The sequence below is a fragment of the Salarias fasciatus genome, chromosome 3, assembly GCF_902148845.1.
Source record: "Salarias fasciatus chromosome 3, fSalaFa1.1, whole genome shotgun sequence".
Classification (NCBI taxonomy): domain Eukaryota; kingdom Metazoa; phylum Chordata; class Actinopteri; order Blenniiformes; family Blenniidae; genus Salarias; species Salarias fasciatus.
Window position 1 is genome coordinate 25,782,757 of NC_043747.1, and position 19,699 is coordinate 25,802,455.

The 19,699-nt window shown below is 47.1% G+C and overlaps 1 protein-coding gene across 2 annotated transcripts; it reads left to right on the forward strand.

Moving 5' to 3' along the window:
* The first annotated feature begins 6,543 nt into the window (after positions 1-6,543).
* Positions 6,544-18,815, forward strand: LOC115381236 (F-box/WD repeat-containing protein 7-like). 2 transcript variants are annotated; one of them, XM_030082516.1, is made up of 13 exons: positions 6,544-6,786; positions 9,399-9,481; positions 9,968-10,103; positions 10,838-10,972; positions 12,010-12,133; positions 13,016-13,137; positions 13,245-13,358; positions 14,254-14,435; positions 14,603-14,828; positions 14,918-14,984; positions 15,695-15,838; positions 15,924-16,073; positions 17,143-18,815. In XM_030082516.1, exons 1-13 carry the CDS (start codon positions 6,748-6,750, stop codon positions 17,274-17,276), a joined length of 1,656 nt encoding a protein of 551 aa, XP_029938376.1. In that variant the 5' UTR covers positions 6,544-6,747; the 3' UTR covers positions 17,277-18,815. The 2 variants fall into 2 exon arrangements, with proteins under 2 accessions (XP_029938376.1, XP_029938385.1); XM_030082525.1 differs by having other exon boundaries at positions 13,016-13,131; positions 13,239-13,358.
* The last annotated feature ends 884 nt before the right edge of the window (positions 18,816-19,699 follow it).

Genomic DNA, 19,699 nt, shown 5'->3' on the forward strand with positions numbered 1-19,699 from the left:
AGCCTTGTGGGGACGTTCCATTGACTTCCCTTCATTTCTGTGCAGACGGGCTGAGCCGCAGCATCACACTGGTACACAAGGTTGTTTCAGCTATTTTCAATCCGTGACGCAGATAATGTGAAATCTGGTCGGTCTTTGGAGTCCGAACTGTTCTCAGTGTCTCATGCTTTTCAGTCATGTTTCATTTTTGGGGGGTGGGGACATTGCACTACACCTAACACAGGTTTATCCTTTAATTATAGCATTTTTATTTCATTTAATAAGTCATTATGCTTTAATGTGCTTTGAACAAAAAGCAGTATTGTTGCATTTCTACTCAGGAATGATGTGAATACATTTCCAGACTGCTGTCTGAGGTTTTATCCTAAATCCGCCCGTTTGATCACGCTCCGGTCAGATGACCGGTGTGAACGGAGGCACATTGGAGCTGCAGCGGCATGTCTGGTATGTGAACTCACACAGTTTGCCTTTATTGGCCCGTTACAGTGTCCAGAGTGAGGCGTTTGCTTCTGCTGGTTGGGAATGAACAGGAAGTTTTACCGAGCATATAAAATGAATCGCTTCAGAACAATAAAAATGTTCCGTGCTTTCATGGAATCATCGAATATTCAGTGATGGTTTGAAAAACTGAGATTCTCTTTATTCCTGGAACAAGAGGTGAAAAGAGAAGGACTTCTTCCACTTGTTCAAATAACTTCAGGCTGACTGTGAATCTGGAGTCTTTCTCTTCTGTCTGTAGAGTCCGCTTCTTTTCCTCCCACGAGCTTAAACGCGTCCTTCGTTCTGTGGAAACACAGGACAGCAGAAGTGTTTGAGGCAACTTTCTGCTGGAGGATTCCAGAAAAGTTGCATTTCCCCCTGTTTCCATGGAGACGGAGCATCTTCCAAAGGTTGTTGGAGTTGGAGTGTTTCACCGAGTTGAGTTTCCCCCTATTTCCATGGAGCTGGACTCAGGGTTGTGAAAAAGTTGCGTCTTCAGTGACTCCGAGCGCCGTCCCCGTGTAAACGGACAAAATGCCACAAAAAATGTTTTGTTTTCACTGGAAATCATCGTCGCGTAAACGAACCCAAACTCTCTGAAAACGTCTGTAATCTATTGGTTTAATCAAAGCAGACAGTGGTGTTCAACGCTGCGTTCTCCCACTTTCGCTCTCCCTCTCACACACACACACACACTGGTCTCTGTATGTGTGCATCAAGTCACATTCCAGCGCTGGGCAGCATTCCAGCCGGTGAGGTCCAACACACCGATCTCGCAGAGTCAGCGCACCCCACACACACACACACACACACACACACACACACACACACACACAAACACACACACACACATTCCTCGAGCTGCGGCAGCATTCCTGGAGACTCTGGCCCGTCAGCAGGACAGAGGTTTGAACCGGCGACCTTCTGGATCCACAGCAGCGACTTGAATCTGCAGCTAAAATGTGGTGACATTTTTTTTGTTGCTGTTGTTTTTGCATCCTCACTTTACCTGAATCTCGCGAACAGACTCAGAATCAGACCTTGGTTTGTCGGCAAATCAGTCAGAGCCAGGATCTCGATCTGGAGCAGACTGAACACGAACCTGAACTATCAGAGACCGTCAGAATGTGGTTGGAATACCTCTCGAGGTATTATGTGAAATACCGTTCTCTCTTGATTATTCACCAAACTACAACAACATGCTCCCAGCTGGACAGAAAGTTTCGTCCTCTGCGTCTGGACATGGAGACACTTCGGCACACAGCAGCTGCCGGCCGTTAGCAAGCGAGCGTCTGGGGCCATGAGAAGATGAGGGAGAGTTTCACTTTGAACGGACACTGGCGGGAGCGCGGCTGTGTGCCACATCTGTCTCAGAGAATTCACATGGCGGCGGCGGCGAAAACCGCTTCAGCTGCAGGCGCGAGCTAACGCTAAGCTAAGCTAGTCCCCGCTGCTGTGTTTAAAGAAGACGCCGAACGTGGAGGAGTCTGTCTCCGCTGATGGATCCGCGCTGACGCTTTGACTGACACTGACAGCTGAGACAGAAATCGCATTTCGGTCTCCTTTTCCCACTGCACCGTCACCATGGCAACCAGTCAGAGCCACGTTCTGATTGGTGGGTTGGTGACCCTGGTGTGTGTGTGTCTGTGTGTGTGTGTATGAGGAAGAGGGAAAGAGAACAGGACAAGCGACAGGTGTTGTGTCCCATCTTCTTTCTCTGCCCTCTGTTTTTCTTTCTAATTTTCTCTCTTTCTGTTTCTCTTTCTCTCTCTCTCTCTCTGTTCTTTATTCATGCACCAAATTTCCCATCATGACCCGAAGTCCAACCCTTCCAGTGACTTTCATTTAATCTGGTTCCTCTTTCATGCCCGCATTATGGCAAAAGTTTAAAGAAACAAAAACAAACAAAAGTCATTTTGTTGTGTGAACGTATGCATGTTAAAGGTGCTGTAGGCAGGATTCCACATCTCCGCCATCAGCAAGATGGCGATTTGACTCATCGAAGATGGCCATTTGAAACGCAGCACAGCCAATCCTGTCCTGTTTTCTCTGACATCACGCCCTTATGCAAGTTAAGCCCCTCCCACAAGAACGTGCGACGATCGCTCCTCGACCAATCACAGTTAGAGCCTCATGGGCTCTTCTGATTGGTCAAAGATACCTGGAGCTGTGGAGATTCCTTTTCAGCTCAGAACAGAGACAGATGGAAACGCTGCGCCCTCGCGGTAGTGCAATTATGCTACACTCCTAAAGGATTATCAATGGATACTCTAACATTTAATCCAAAGAAAACACAGAAAAATTAGCATTGACTAGCAAAATCCTGCCTACAGCACCTTTAATTGAACATTCGTTCATCAATCAAACCAGAATCCGTTGGAATGTTTTGGATCCAGTCCCCCATGTTCGCTGTACTCACCTACTGCAACAGTAAAACCACCACCTAGTGGCTGTGAGTGGAATTGCACTAACATGTTTCTGCACTGATCATTGCTCAGTCCGGTCATTTCACCTTTATATCACCAGAACCAGTAATCTCACCAGGAAGCCCGTCCACCAGCAGGTGAGCTCAGTCGACTAACTTTAATTAGAGTTATTTAAACAATGGGTTTTTTTTTTCATTTAATGAAAATCTCACTTTAGTTCTCAGGGCAACCCTCTGTTCTATCCTTCCATCCTGAGTGCTAACAAGAGGGAATCTTCAATTCCTCCCTCGAGAACAATTCAAGCTGCTTCACCACACGCACACACACACACACACACACACACACACACACACACACACCACACACACACACACACACCACACACACACACACTGAGCTCTCATTAAAATATACATGAGCACTAAGTCCCTTACATCCCTGCAACACCACCTGCATTCATTATTGATGAAAACACACACACACACACACACACACACACACACACACACACACACACACACACACACACACACACACACACAGTGCTCTGCATCTCTGCTGTTTGTTTCCTTTATCAGCCACTTGTTGTTTGCTGCATTGCACCTCCGTAGTGTGTCCCGCCGGCGGCTCGTTAGCTCGCTCGCCACGCTTTCTGCTCCGCTGACCGCCGCTCGCCGCCTCCGTCGCCGCAGACCGCGGTTGCCTTTTGGCGCAGGTGTCATGTTTAATTGATCGCTCGCACACTCTGGACAGCTTATTTAAAGCCTCTGTGCTGCAGCGCCGTCCATTCGGTCCAGTCCACACGATGATGTCGCACAGTGTGAAAAGCCACACAAGAATGTTCGCCGTTCCTGATTTGTTCGCCGTTAGCGTACCGTTCCAGTAGGAGCGGCTAAAGGCTAACACATACCGCTGTGCCGACCACTCAGTCATAGCACTAGGGGGCGTCGAAGAATCGGTTGAGATTGCATGAAACTCGTCGGTCGTGTTTATTTTCCGCCCTAAAGACCAAAGATTTCTTTGCCCCGCCCCCAAAACGCTTGGCATGTCGCATGTTAGCATCGCTGGTGTGTGAGCCCCCAAACTCTTCATCATGTGGAACTATTGACTATTCCTGCAGCCCGGTGAAATTACCCATCTAGCAGCAGGCTCTGAGGCAGGTGACCTCTGACCTTGTTGCCGCTGCTTGCTTGGTTGAGAGGAGAGAGGATGCAGGGCGGAGCGAGCGCCGCCGCCACCAAGCCTCGTCTGCTGGAAATCAATCTCTCACACATTCCTCTGATCCGCTCTCACGCCATTGATTTTTCACACACTTGTGGGATAAGTCAGCCAACACACACACACACACACACACACACACACACACACACACACACACACATCTGCCTCGCTCTTTGAAGTGTGTGTGTTGTTTGAAGTGGTTTTCTGGCTTTCCCGTGTCTGACAGTAGTTATCTCCGAGGAAACACTGAATAACGATTCAGTTTTCATGTTGTACCACTAGTTGGCGCTGTTGGTTGTTTTTGTCACGAAACCACACACACACACACACACACTGCCGAGAACAATACACTCTGAACATTAACAACGGAGATTACCCGACACTCACATGGACAGCTGATGAATCGGATGCTGGGATATGAACTGGGAGTCCAGCCACTCTGGAGGACGCCATGTTTGTTATTCATGCGTGAGCAGAAGCGCTATTAACCACTGCGATCAGCATCACGGCGACGTCTTTGCGTGACCCCTCGTAAAGCAGCGCTACGGCGGCACGGGCCGCACCGGGAGCCCTGCAGAGCGTGGGAACGGGCTGCTTTTAATGCAGAACACACACGCAGGGGAGGACTCTGCATACCAGAGGAGAGGGGGGGGGGGGGGGGGGGGGGGGGGGGCGAGGAGAAGCTGCAGGTTCACACAGCGTCTCGTCACACGTCCACGTCGGGGGTTCTGTGGAAGTGTTTCCTGTCTCTTTAAGATGCTGCAGGACTCCTTGTTCCTGCTGTTGATGCAGAAAAAAAAAATCCGTGAAGGTGTTACAGAAGAAAAACCTCCAGCTGCACGTTTCAGGAATACTGAAAGGCAGAAACAAACATTTTACCGTCTCATTTCTTATGACTTCATCTGCTCAAAGTTCAGCTTCACGCATTCAAAATGAATCAAGTCCAAAAAAAAAGAGTCTGGAAGCAGACGGAGGAAGATGTTGAACCTGGATTCATGGCGGCGTGGAAACAGAGAGGCGAGCACGAGGAGGAAGTGAACTCGACCTCGTTTCCATGGCAACGCTCCAACCAGAAACGCATCGTTTTCGCATTTTTGTTTGAAAGAAGTTTCACGTTTATATGGCAACGTTGTAAGATCGATGCCAAAAATGCTTCTGTGTTTGTGATCAGGTTTGTGCGATGCAAGCGAACGCATCGCGAGGACAGCCGAGACAGATGTTTGTGTCCGGGCTGAGGCCGGAGGCGTGACCCTTCCTCCTCCTCCTCCTCCTCCTCCTCCTCCTGCAGGACGTCCAGCCTGCTGACCTCTCGGGTCAGTCAGCTGTGAGAACGGTGTGACCCGCGCTGAACCCCCGCCGGGCGGCTGTCTTCCGCCGCTACCTGTGGTCTGTCTGGCCTTTCTTCTTTCAGGGATGGTAAAGTCGTTGACTCGCTCGCTTCGCCTTCACTCTTCTTCCGCAAACTTTATGGCCAAAAGAGCCATTTTAGTGGCTTACTGTCAAGTCAAGCTGTTCTGGAGCCATAAAGAACATGTAACCATTAACATGAGGCGAATGCAGCTCATGGTTTTAATGCACAAACAAAAACTATATCTTAAGATGCCTTTATGATGTATTAACTACCGTTTAGAATAGACCCTTTTATCAAATTTAACCTATTTTTGTACCTGATTTTAACCATTTTTGAGCTTTTTTGTTGAGTTTTGAAATTTTAGCCATTTTATCTGTTTTTAACCAATTTTTTATGCTTTTTTTCCTACCATAATTAATTTACTTGTTAGAAATTGGAGACATTTCAGACTTTTAAGCTATTCTATCTTTTTTTTTTTTTTTTTTTTTTGCCATTTCTTGTGGTTTTAGCTATTTTTCCCAATTTTATTGCACCTTTTTGAACCGAAAGCCACGAATCATATAATAATTTCAAAATAAGTTAAATGTTTATTCACGTATCATGTTGTTTAGGCTTCATGGAGCCGCTACAGAGGGACTGAAGAGCCACTGGAGAGGACGCCTTGGAGACGGAGCCTTTCCAAATAGTTACATATCCCCGTTTACACTGGGACACACTCGTTGTGTTTTCATAAAGTTGTGTTTTCAGTGACTCCATACATCACTGATATGTGTAAACAAACCGTCAGAAACCTGCAAACCCCAAAACAGAAAGACCAGATCCGGAATCGAACCCACGCCCCGTTCCGCTGCGAGGCGAGCAAACCACTGCACCATCATGCCACAGCTGTCACTGTCCTCCAGGTGATAGGCATAGAGCGCTACACCCCTGGAGAGAGAGAGAGAGAGAGAGGGGGAGGGAGACACACACACTGTACACACACACACACACAGAGGGAGGGGGAGAGAGGCAGGCAGTCCTCCACGGAGGCTCGTGAAGCAGCAGCAGCAGCAGCAGCAGCAGCACGAGCTCCTCTCCGCACTGAAGCCCGGACAGACCGACCGGCCGGATGGAACTCTGACGTCACGCGCTCTGATCGTCCGGATTCCTTCTTATTTCTCGTCTCTGATTTTCAAACCGCGACATTTTCTGTGGATTAGTCGGTGAATTCGGGACGTGCTTTTCCGTGTCGCTGTCCGGGAGGCTGCCGGAGCAGAGGAGGAGGACACCATGGGTTTCTACGGCACCTTGAAGCTCATCTTCTATAAAGTGAGTAAAAAAAAAAAATTTAATTAATTAAAAAAAAATTGGGGCTGGGTTTCCCGCAGAAACCCGCTCGGGCTCGTGCACCGCCGGGATGACGAGGCGTTTCTCTGCGTGCGCGCGTGGACCACTGCGGAACCGGCAGGAAGACGGACGCAACTCATTCAATGCGTTTTTTTTTTCCCCCTCGCCCTGTCGTCCGTCCACCCAGCGCACGAGCGACTGTCATCATCCTGCAGCCATGAAGGGAAACCTGCAGCAGACCATGGCTCCACATGATGTTCAATAAAACAACATCCAGGGTGTGAAAGTCGTTTTAATGCAGCCAGATTCATGGATGAGCCAGAGGCCAGAGTAACCTTTGAAACATGACTGCTGCATGGGTGCATTATGACAGTGTCAACATTAAAATCAACCATTTGTCTGAAAACCTTGAAAAAGTTGATATTTTTAAACAAGATTCGGGCCCCATTGAAACGTCTGAAAATACATTGTGTTTTTTGTTTCAGATGTTTTGCATTTATTCATTTTGAAAATGATATCCACAGAAATTGCTGCAGTTCTGAAATTAATACAAATTACATGTCGTCCACTCGTTGGCGCTGTTGGTTGTTTTTGTAATAAAACACACACATGCTGCAGAGAACAGCACACCATAAACTAATGATGAGAGAATGCAGACATTCTTATGGACAGAACACCAAGTTGGATTGTTATTATGTTGACTGTCCACACTAAAACTACCAAGTCCAGGAAAATATGAACTGGGACCAATACCAGGAGAACCTGGACTGAGACCAGGACCAGGACAATATGGACTGGGAGTCATGACTCTCTGGAGGAAAACATGGTTCTTATTGTCCATCTACTGAGCTTGTACAGAAGAAACTGAGTCAAGACCAAGACCACAACATCTTTAGACCATGGCAAGACCAAGACTTTGCATGACCGAGAATGAGTCTAGACCAAGACCAGAGTATCCCAAATCAAGACCAAGACTTTGTAGAACCTAGACCAACTCAAGACCAAGACCACAACATCCTAAGACCATGGCAAGACCAAGAGTTTGCGGGGCCCAAACAGAGTCTAGACTAAGACCAGAGCTTCCTAAGACAAGAGCAAGACTTTGCAGCACCTAGAGAAGAGTATCCCAAGACGGTAAAGTCCTTGAAAATGAGCGGTTAAGATTATTCTCAAGTACATCAACACAACTTGTTTGTGTTTACAGGTCTGAGCTGCAGCATTAAAGCTTAAGAAATGATCATTATTAGCGTCCACACATCTATTAAGTACGAATTAAAGCAGTAAATCAGTAAATCCGGCTAAAACGGCATCGAGTTCGGTGTGAGAAGCTAGCTTTGAATCTAACCTGCAGATGTGAACCCAGATGTTCTGTCTCCTACAGTAAACACATTCTGCTGCTTTTCAACCCCTCAAAGTGAAGTTTGTCCTTTCTGGCTTAATCAGATCCACACAGACGCCACATGTGGCACTCGAGGCCGTCGGCTCCGTCAGAAAATAGGAAGCAGATTATCACGGTTTTGTTGCGGCTGTGTGTTCTGAATGAAATCGGCTCGGAGATGCACAAGTATGTTCTTGGGTTATAATTGGAGGAACGCACTCACACACACATGCTGCCTCCTCCTTACTATGTGTGTGTGTGTGTGTGTGTGTGTGTGTGTGGCAGCCGGTTAGCAACGCGTGCTGCTCTATTTTGGACCAGCGCTGCACCAGCGACATTCCTCTGATTTTCTGCATTCCTGCATCCATTCACCACGAGACGACACAGACACCCGGCGGAGGGGCTGCAGGCTGACTCAGGCCTCGGAGTCCAGGCCTTTCTGTTACTCAGCAGCCGCGCTCTGCGGTTCAGGCTCACCGGTGGCGCACCGCGCCCCAGAAATCCACAGATTCCTCTCGGACAGCTTGTCTTGATTCCTCCGTCACACAGACTGTCCAGCATGGGTGATGACACTGTCACCTTCAGAGCTCCTGACTTGTGGTAATTTCAACTTTCACAATCAGGACGGACATTTTCTGGAACCTCTGTTACCTGGAAAGCCTTGATTTTAAATGTTTCCGTGAACTCCAGAGTAAACCCTTTCAGTTTGACCTCAGTTCTTATCAGATGTAGTTTCTCTTAACTGTCAACTTGTGGGGCTTATTGTGTGGTCTGTGTTGGTTTGAGGTTAATTTGTGACTCTAAATGTGTTTGTGTGTGTGTGGGTGGGAAAGTGTGAAGATCTGTGTTTGTGTTTGTCCTGTGGTGGACTGGTCCATGACCCTCAGTGATCCTCAGCTGGATCAAACTATAGAAGATTAATAGATGATATTTTTATCAAATCTTCACACTCAGACGTGAAGAATCAGATTTGATTCAATGGCAAAGTCATGGTGACTTCATGCTAGTTACTCTGTAAGGAGTATGTCTCAGGGAGTGTCTCTCAAAGGTGACTTCAAGTCTTAACTTAGCAAACATCTTCTAATTTGGTACAAAACAGTCCGCCTTGACAGTCACGGCACCTGGATTTTGATTGGTCAGTGAAGTCAGGACCATAATTTAGTGAGTGTTGTCTCTTTTAACCAGTGTCTTCCCCTCTGTCTCTCTGCACCTCCAGATGAAGAGGAAGTTGGATCATGGTCCAGACGGCCGGCCGTTCCCTTCAGGGAAGAAGCACTGCAAAGGCAACGGATACCTCAGGTAAACACCGACAGTAGCCTCCGTTTTCAGAAGTATTACGGGATATTTTTGTCCAATTAAAATCAATATAGCCTCAGATAATGAAAAGAATCAGTCAAAAACATCAATCTTGATGTTTCCCTGTAAGATTTTTGTTGCGCCGTTGGTAAAACTCACTAAAATCTGCAAATTACCGTTAAATAAGAACCATCACACCGTATAGTACACGGCTTTCACCACCAGATGGTGTACTGAGTATTTTAGAGATGAGGGTAAAATAATGATAAAAAGTACTAATATTCGTTAACGTCTGAACTGCTGATGCTAAAGTGGCTCAACATGCCCACCTAGTGTAGCGCACAGGGACTTAAAGAACATTATTAGACGTGTGTCTACCTGGAAGTGAACATCAGTGATGGTGGTAAACTAAGCCAACGGTTTGATTCCGTTTGGTGTGCGTACGTCACTGCTGCTGCTTCAAAGGCTTCACCTTCTGTTTCTCCGCAGTCCGTCCAGCCTGGTTCAGGCCACGCCCACCACGTTCGGCGACCTGCGGCTAGCCAATGGGCATTCGGCTCAGCGGCGGCGCGTCACCTCCGGCCCGCCTCCGTCCGGCCTGCAGGACTGGCTCCACACCTTCCAGGTCGGCTCATTCACACTCATTCAACCTCACGTTTGTGGTAAAGTTTCACTGAAAACCTTCAGAGAATTATCCAGAAAAAGAAAAAACACCAAGTTTTCACTGATCCCGATGCTCCGTTTACACATCATTTCTTCCCTGCAAAATAAACAGATTCTCCACCAGTATCGGTGTGTTTCTAGTCAGGAAGCTTTGATGAAGCCAACAGGTTGTTGACTTTCAGAGCGGTGTTCATTCATGTGTTCAGAGACGCAGCAGGCTGTCCTGCAGTGCTTTTCTGCGTTTTGGTAAAAGTGCGCTGGTTTCTTCCGCTCGCTGCACACAAACAGAGTCGCGGATCGAGAGATGCCTCCGAGCGGCTCTTATGTAACTGAAGGGGGGGAAAAATAAAAACACACAGACAACGTACAAGTACAAACACACACAAATATGGCTTTCTGCTTCAAGCTATGAAGTGCATACGATGTCAGGGAAACAAAGCACGCGATTCGAATTGGACTGAACCAAAGGGAAAGAAATCACAGTGATGAAGAAGAACACAGGAACAAAGATCCAAAGTTTTTTCCTCATCATATAAACGGGGCTTCAGCGTGATTCGTGTTTGATTAGCAGGGTTTTACCTTTTAGATTTGCCTCATTCTTTGCGTTATTTTCAAAGTGTGGTGCAGTGCAGGTGAAACGTGTTGGGTCGTGTCGGATCAGGTGTGTGAAAGAGTGTGTGTCTTCCCCCCCCTCAGGCGTGGAGCGGCCCCGAACGCCTCCTGGCTCTGGACGAGCTGATCGACAGGTGTGAGACCAGCCAGGTGAAGCATGTGATGCAGGTGATCGAACCGCAGTTCCAGAGAGACTTCATATCCCTGCTGCCCAAAGAGGTACCAACCACATCCCACACCGCAGGGTTCACAGCTGCTCGAGAGATACCGAGAGCAGAAAACTGCTGAGAGGGAAGAGAATATCAAGGGGCCGCAGTCTTATTTCAGCTGGATTCAGTCAGTTTAAACAAAGCTGCACGCTCTAAGTGTTCACAGCTTTTCTAGAGATATGAAGAGGCTCCTGTGCCTGGCTAACACATGCTAGCACAGATTTGTACCATTTAGGCTACTGCTGTTCTTCCGTTTGTCTTCCTAAGCTAGGAGGGGTTAGCCCTGGAGCTATCACCGAAGCTTATATAGGTCAGATGTTTCAGGAGTGTACAGAGAACCTGTTTGTCCTCATCAGCTTTTACAATTTCCTGCCGAGAGACCATGTAGCCTTTGGAGCTAACGTCATTTAGCTAACTCACAGGTTTCTACTCCAGCTTAATCTTTGCAGTTTTGTAATTTCTTTGCGTGCTTTCCATAGGTAATGGAGGCAATGAAATAAAACACTATCTAGCACTGCTCTTTACCTTTTTGTCGCAGTGTTAGAGAAATACAGAAATACATGGGAATAGGAAAAATGCATGTAATTAGGAAATATTTTAAGATTTTTTTTGGAATGGTTTTTCGAAGTAATTAAACATGGTTACATATATATATATATATATATATATATATATATATATATATATATATATATATATATATATGGGCAAAACAAACCTAAATATAGCTGTTGGGTTGTTTGGAAACAGATTATATAACTTCCACTAATTTCATATTCTAGTTAAATATAATGTTAAAGAGAAAAAAACCTAATGATTTGCGTTGAGACTTGTTCATTTTCATAATGCTAGCAAACAGTGAAAATCCGGCTGGATTTAGCTGTATGTTCAGTATGATCACTTCCCTGATAACAGACTGCAAGGATACCATTGCTACTTGATGCTAAATATTAGCAGTGACGCTAACCAAAGCTCAACAGAAGATCTCCGACGGTTGGAGCGAAGGGAGCGGTGGTGTAAAGGTTGGTGTTGTGCTGCTGTTGGCAGCTGGCCCTGTACGTGCTGACCTTCCTGGCGCCCAGAGACCTGCTGCAGGCCGCCCAGACCTGCCGCTACTGGAGGATCCTGGCCGAGGACAACCTGCTGTGGAGGGAGAAGTGCCGAGAGGAAGGTACGAGCCCAACACTCACTGAAGCAAAGACCCCGACAACTCAACCATGTGCCAAAAGAATAGTTCTACTGGCTCTGAGTGGCCGTTCTGTTGTTGTCCTGTCCTTCATGTCTCTGCTACATGATGAGATCTTCAGTTTATAGTAGAGTTTTGAGCGTCTGTTTACACAACAACGGAGTCGCTGAAAACACAGCTGAGAACACTTTTCGAACACACCTCCCAAAGCACAACTTATTTATTTCCCCATTTCCAGGGAAACAGACATCATTTTTAAAATGTTAGTGCCAGTGTTTCCACTTGAAACTGTCATGTAAACGAGGCCCAGTGACACCTGAAATGGCGCAGTGTTCACGCCTTTATTTTGAAAGAATGGAGGAACATGCAAACACAGCTAAACACACACACACACACACACACACACACACACACACACACACACACACACACCGACAGCCCTTCTTCAGTCAGCGCAATGCAGTGGCTCTAAGTGTGTGTGCGTGTGCGTGTGTGTGTGTGTGTGTGTGTGTGTATGTGTGTCTGGGCATGCTGCCAGTCAGTGGAGACACGCTGCCAGCACTCAGCAGTCATACCAATGAGGCGGCCTAGCATCGCGCCGCGGTCGTGCTAATGACGCTAGCGCTAACTGGCTCAGCTCATCACCCCCATAATCAGGGCTAATTATCACCAGCACCATTAGCATCCCGACGGTTTCAGTTTAACACGCTGTTCTTCTAGAATGGTTTCAAGAACACGTCTCTCCTCATGGAACGCCGGTCTTCTATCGCCATGGCAACCACAGCATCCAGAATCATCGCTGGACATTTCTATTAATTTCACATGTTGAATGTCAGTCTTGTCTCATCCCTCGTCCTCTCCTCTCAGGCGTGTCCGAGTGTGCGTCGTCTGCTCGCACTAAGTGTGCGCTCAGCCCGTGGAAGTCGGTGTACATCCGACAGCACCGCATCGAGACCAACTGGAGGAAGGGCGACGCCCGGGAGCCCATGGTACTCTCTCTCTCTCTCTCTCTCTCTCTCTTGGCCGGAACCCGACCCAAGCAGGCGCACGTTCCACACGTGAACACGTCTGACCGCCCGCCGCGCTCTGCCCGCAGGTCCTGAAGGGCCACGACGACCACGTCATCACCTGCCTGCAGTTCAGCGGCGACCTGATCGTTAGCGGCTCCGACGACAACACGCTCAAGGTCTGGTCCGCCATCACCGGCAAGGTAACCGTGACGATCTCCCCGGCTGGAGGTCGACCCGCCTGATCTGGTGTTTGTGTGTCAACACAGCGCAGACGGCTTTCTGTAGAACCGCACACAACACTGACTCTCGGACACATTTCAGTCTTTTCTTGAACAAGTGAGCTTCATTCAAAACTCTGAACTGAATGAGGCAGTGAATCACTCTTTCTGTCTTACACACACACACACACACACACACACACACACACACACACACACACACACACACACACACACACACACACACACACACAGGATCTGGTTGGTATGTCAGTCCAGTTTCGGTGGAACATTCCTGAATCAGACACACCTGCTGGATTGTGTGTCTAAACCTGCTTGTGTGTGTGTGTGTGTGTGGGTGTGTGTGGTTGAGCACGTGTACAAAGCGTGCATGTGTTTCTTGTAACACTCTCCGCAAGGATTGAAACATGCGTTTTGTTAGCAGGGAGCATCCTGGAGTATATATACACACACACACACACGCACACACACACACACACACACACACACACACACACACACACACGTCGTCCGCGGCGACGGCGGCCAGGCGTGCGCTTCCCGTCGTCTCCTTGAGACGCCGCAGGCAGCCGCATTTAAATGAACTTTATTAGCGGTGGGCGGAACGCGGCGTCTTCCAGCAACCGTCGCCACGGCGAAGTTCCCCCCTGTTACCATGGCAACAAACACCTTCAAGGTGAACCTGCTGTCATGTCAGTGTGTGTGTGTAGATAGTACTTTTACACACAAATCCATTTCGGCTTTCCTTTTTCTTTCGTCTCAACTTTCACTCAGAAACACGACAAAAAATTAAAAATCTGTTGCTCAGCAGCGCGAGGCGGACAGTCTGACGACGGAATCTTTGCGTTTGTCACAGTGTCTGCGCACGCTGAACGGCCACACCGGCGGCGTGTGGTGCAGTCAGATGACGGTCGCCACGGTGATCAGCGGCTCCACCGACAGGACGCTGCGAGTGTGGGACGCCGAGAGCGGCGAGTGCGTGCACACGCTGTACGGACACACGTCCACCGTGCGCTGCATGCATCTCCACGGCAACCGGTAAAAAACACTCACACACACACACACACTTTAATACTCAACATGTAGCGGTCTCTATGGCAACCAGCACACCGTTGATTCATTAAATCCAGACACACACACAGGATGAGGCAGAGTTGACCAATCAGGTGAGAGAGTGAGGCAGTGCTGTGGCGTCCCGTCCTCAGGGTGGTGTCGGGGTCCCGGGACACCACGCTGCGGGTGTGGGACGTGTCGACGGGCCGCTGCGAGCACGTGCTGACGGGCCACGTGGCGGCGGTGCGCTGCGTCCAGTTCGACGGGCGCCGCGTGGTGTCGGGCGGGTACGACTACATGGTGAAGGTGTGGGACCCCGAGACGGAGGTGTGTCTGCACACGCTGCAGGGACACACCAACAGAGTGTACTCGCTGCAGGTGAACACACACACACACACACACACACACATACACACACACACCTTGTTTTGGTTGTAGTATCTCATCATTTCCTCGTCTCTTTGCAGTTTGACGGCGTGTTTGTGGTCAGCGGCTCGTTGGACACTTCCATCAGAGTCTGGGACGCTGAGACAGGTAGAGACAACAGACTTCCAGAAGGTTAACACTTGCAGATACTAAAATGAAGACCAGGTCCAAACAGGTCCAGAAGTAGTCCTAAGACCAGGTACAAGCCTTTCAGGGAATAGTCCAAAGACCAGGTACAAACCAATCCTGAAGTACTTCAAAGATCATGTCTAATGGGGTCTGAAATCCGTCTGTAGGCCATGTCCAAATGGGTCCAGAAATAGTCCAAAGATCAGGTACAAACTTTTCTGGAAGTAGGCCAAGACTAGGTCCAAATGACTTGAGAAGTTTTCCAAAGAACAGTTCTAAATGGGTCCAGAAGTTGTCCAAATACCAGGCACAGACTGGTCTGGAAGTAGTCTTCAACCAGGTCAAAGAACAAAGTAGAAAACGATGAGGAAACCATCTAAACCCGGGTTAAAGAATGATTTCGAGACCAGCATAAACCCGGGTTAAAGAACTAGTCTAACGCCAGGTCCAAAGCAAATTACAAACTCAACAGCAAATCTCAACCCAGCCAAAAATGTAAATCTGTTAGATCAGAGTCGAAAAACAAACTGAATATTTTAAACTTCGGAACCTGTTGGTGCGCTGCTTTTATATTTATGCTGGACTGATTCGGGACCGGAAGAGGAACTGCGGACTGGTTTCGGGCTAGTTCTGAACATAGTGCAGCGTGACGGTGCTGATCTGACGCCTCCGGCCGTGTCCTGTCCCAGGTGGCTGCATCCACACGCTGACGGGCCACCAGTCGCTGACCAGCGGCATGGAGCTGCGCGACAACGTCCTGGTGTCCGGGAACGCCGACTCCACGGTCCGGGTGTGGGACGTCCGGACGGGACAGTGTCTGCACACGCTGCAAGGTGAGTCCCTGGCGTGGGACGGCGAGCACGGCCGGCCCGGCGCCAGGCGTTTCGAGGACCCTGACCACGTGTCCGCCTCCCGCAGGGCCCAACAAGCACCAGTCGGCCGTGACCTGCCTGCAGTTCTGCCGCGGCCTGGTTCTGTCCAGCTCGGACGACGGGACGGTCAAACTGTGGGACCTGCGGACCGGAGCCTGGCTGCGGGACGTGGTGGCGCTGCAGAGCCGGGGATCAGGTCAGGAGGGAGGGGGAGGGGCTTAGCTCAGGCCACTGAGGCGCTTTGTAAATCTTATTTACATGACTGGTGTTAGACTATATTGAGAATAGAGTCACAGCATGAGTAACCATTAGGCTAGTTCTACCTAGTTAGCTCCTGGACTGGTTTCAGATGAGTTAAGGACAAACTGACTTCAATTCAGACAGATTTTAGCTGATTGGAGACTAATTGGTAATAAACCCTTAATTTTAGAAAAGTGCCAGACGACTTTATGGGTTGATTATCCGTAGTTTTTTTTCTCCCTGGTTCTATATTGTACTTGTTTAAAACTTGCTCATTCAGACATGGATTCATTGGGGTTTACACTAGTTTAATCTGGTTTTAGCGGTTTTATCTTCTTTTAGGGCAGTTCTATCTGTATTCCTAGTTCTTTCTACGTTTTAGGTTTTAGATAGTTTTTCTAATGTTTTCAGACTGGTTTCATGTGGTTTTGTTTGACTTTACTCTGTTATTGCACCACTTCTATCTTCTTTTAGGAAAGATTTATCTGGTTTAGACCAGTTTTACCTTTTTTTTAGACCAGTTGAATCTGGTTTTAGATCATTTTTATTTGGTTACAGATGATTTTTAGATTCTTTCAGACCCGTTTTGTTCTGGTTTTACTTTTTCTTCGACTGATTTTAAATTTTCCGAGACTAAGTTTGAAAGTCTTATGTTTAAACTGATTAAATGTCAGATTTGGTTAAATTCAAGTTCAAAATCAGTTTTACTTTAAAATACATGAAGGAATGTTTGATCAGACCCGTCAGAAGATGGTATCTGGGTCCCTTTGAAGCAGTTTCAGTTTAGATTGTAGTGAATTTAGACCAGCTTTAAAGACATTTTGGTGAAAATGTTTCTAAATTCGATTGGTGGAAGTCTTTCATTCAACCTGATGTGTCGGTGAGTTTAACATTAGACGCAAGTAGCAATGTCTGTGGACTTATCCCGAGCACTACCTAGCGTCTAGCTACCAAGAGATTCCCTCAGTTCTGTGTTTTTCGCCTGATGTGAACGGAGCCAGACGTTGCTTTTGGTTTGTGAACAGGCGGCGTGGTGTGGAGAATCCGAGCGTCCGACACCCGGCTGGTGTGCGCCGCTGGCAGCCGGAACGGGACCGAGGAGACCAAACTGCTCGTGCTGGACTTCGACCTCGAGGACAAGAAGAAGGAGACCGAGTGAGGAGGAGGAGGAGGAGGAGGAGGAGGAAGGACGAGGACTGACGCCATTGCACCCAGACGAAGGACGCCGATATCGGACTGTCTGGTTTATTTATTTTTTACAACAAAGCTTTTGGAAAGTGACTTTTTTTTGGGACCAAAGTCAAGACTGGATCATTTCCGTTTTTCCTTCGCTGTCAGGTGTGAATGTTACGCTGCGTCCTGATTGGTCCTCAGTGACCAAACAGGAAGTGAAATATCCGGTTCAGACGGTGACGACAGATGAATGTTTCATGCTTTAATGGACACCAAAAACAAAAAAAGATAGTTGTAAACGGTTACTATGACAACGTGTGAATGTAAACAAGGGCATTCACTCCTACTGCTGCTGAACTAACGAGTCAAACCAACCAATCAGAATCTACCAAATCTCCCCGGCCGGAGCCACATGAGCGGCGACACATACGCAAATGCGTGACGCCTCTTTTTTTTTCCCACTCTCGTCTCTCTGAGGTCGTGGCGTTCTGTAGCCGATTGAAACACGGGAGCGGGGAATGTTCTGGTTTCATCCCGCGAGGAAGCAAAGCCTCACATCAGCAGCTTCACCAAAAACAAACGTTTAAAGCTGCAGTTTAGTTCAAGATGACGATTTCTCCCACCTCCAACCAAGAAGATACGTTTCTTTAATCTGTCTGATGACTTGTTGAAAAAAACTACTTAAAATTTTGTTTTCTTATAAAGTAACATCTAAAAAAAACCCAATTTTGTTTTTAAGGGAATGTTACAAAATGTTCTAATCAGCAAGTATTTTATTTTTTACAAATGAAAATTTTAAATTTTCTTCTAATTTTTAATTAAAAAAAAAAGTTTCACCCCAAAAAATATAAAAATCTGTCAATTTGGAAGAAAAAGACAAATTTTTGTGACCTCATCATTGCAATGACATCACAGTTGTGACATCAGTGCCATGGTGACATCATTACCTTGTGACATCATTATCATGGTGACACCAACTTCAGCTTCAAAGAGCCCCCTTCTTTTAAAATTCAATCATGAGAAACTCAATTTTCATTTGCGAGAATTAAATAATGTTTCTTCTTACTCGACTCTAAAACTTCCTCAACGCTGCTTTTAAAATTGCACTAAACTGCAGCATTAAAACTTTTATTTTTTGGTTTGAAATCTGTTTTTTGGCCTTTCTTTGATCTTGAATTCCTTCCGGTTTTTCTATTTTATTTTTTTTTTGCTATCAAATCGCCCCACATGAAAAATGTTTCAAGAACGAACACGATGATGATGTAAAGAGCTGCGGTTGCCAGGCAACACCTCCAGCATATAAGCGAGAGTCCCGCGCAACGTTTCCACGGCAACAAGTGGTATTTTCCAGGCGGGAATGTGGATCTTGTTGCAGCTGTGGGGCTCCAAAACATGTAATCATGTAAAAAAAAATGTGGAGAAGCAGATTGTAAATACGAAGAGGATGTAAATATTCAGCTTTTTATAAGAAGAAAACAGAGGAAATATGGTCGGGAGGGGGCGGAGGGAGGACTCTATCAACCAATAAAGAGGATTTTGTAATAAATTCTTGTCTGATGTCTAATTTGTTTGATTCATGACTTTCTTTTAAGGAAACGCCGTTCATACCTGTAAAAGCTTCTGACACGACCTGATGAGTTCTACGTCCAGTCATCCATCAGCAGCGCCACCTGCAGGTATGTTGAGAGCGCCATCGGTGCCCACGTTGTCAATGAGCAAGACTACTGCAAGACCGACCGTGAATTATATTCTGCTGAAAGATCAAGAGGAGCAGAAAGAAACGTTTTCTTTGGTTGGGCCTGATTGGCCCCTCTTGAGGGCCAGTTGTGGAATACAGGCCTCATGTTTGACACCCCTGCTTTAATAGTAAAGGTTATTGTGGCACTGTTTTACCAGTCCGGTCCACTCCAGATGACATCGGGCTGAATGTGGCCCCTCCACTGAAATGTGTTTGACTCTGTTGACCTAGAGAAGCCAGCAGGAAGCGTGTGGTCCAGGTTCCAGCTTTTAGAGAGATGAAGCCCTTCAGACGGCGTCCGCTGGCCGGCAATTACATTAAAAGCCTCCACACACACACACACACACACACACACACTGGTGCTGGCATTGATTTAATGGATTTCTTTCTAAATTAGATCTGAACTCTGAGACCTCAAACGGTATTTTTTTTAGCTCCATCAAGACAGTTTTCTTATTACTTTACTTAAAAAAAACCCTTCATGTAGATTTTTCTGAGATGTAGAAATCAGTTACGAAGCAGATACATAAATACACTAAATGCAGTTTTTATGCTCTATCTAGTTATTTTGAGATGTTAAAGGATCACCTGTCAGGGATTATTACAGTCTGAATAAAAGTTCAATTTACAAGTTATGTTTTAAAAATCTACATTCTCCTTCCTCTTCCAGA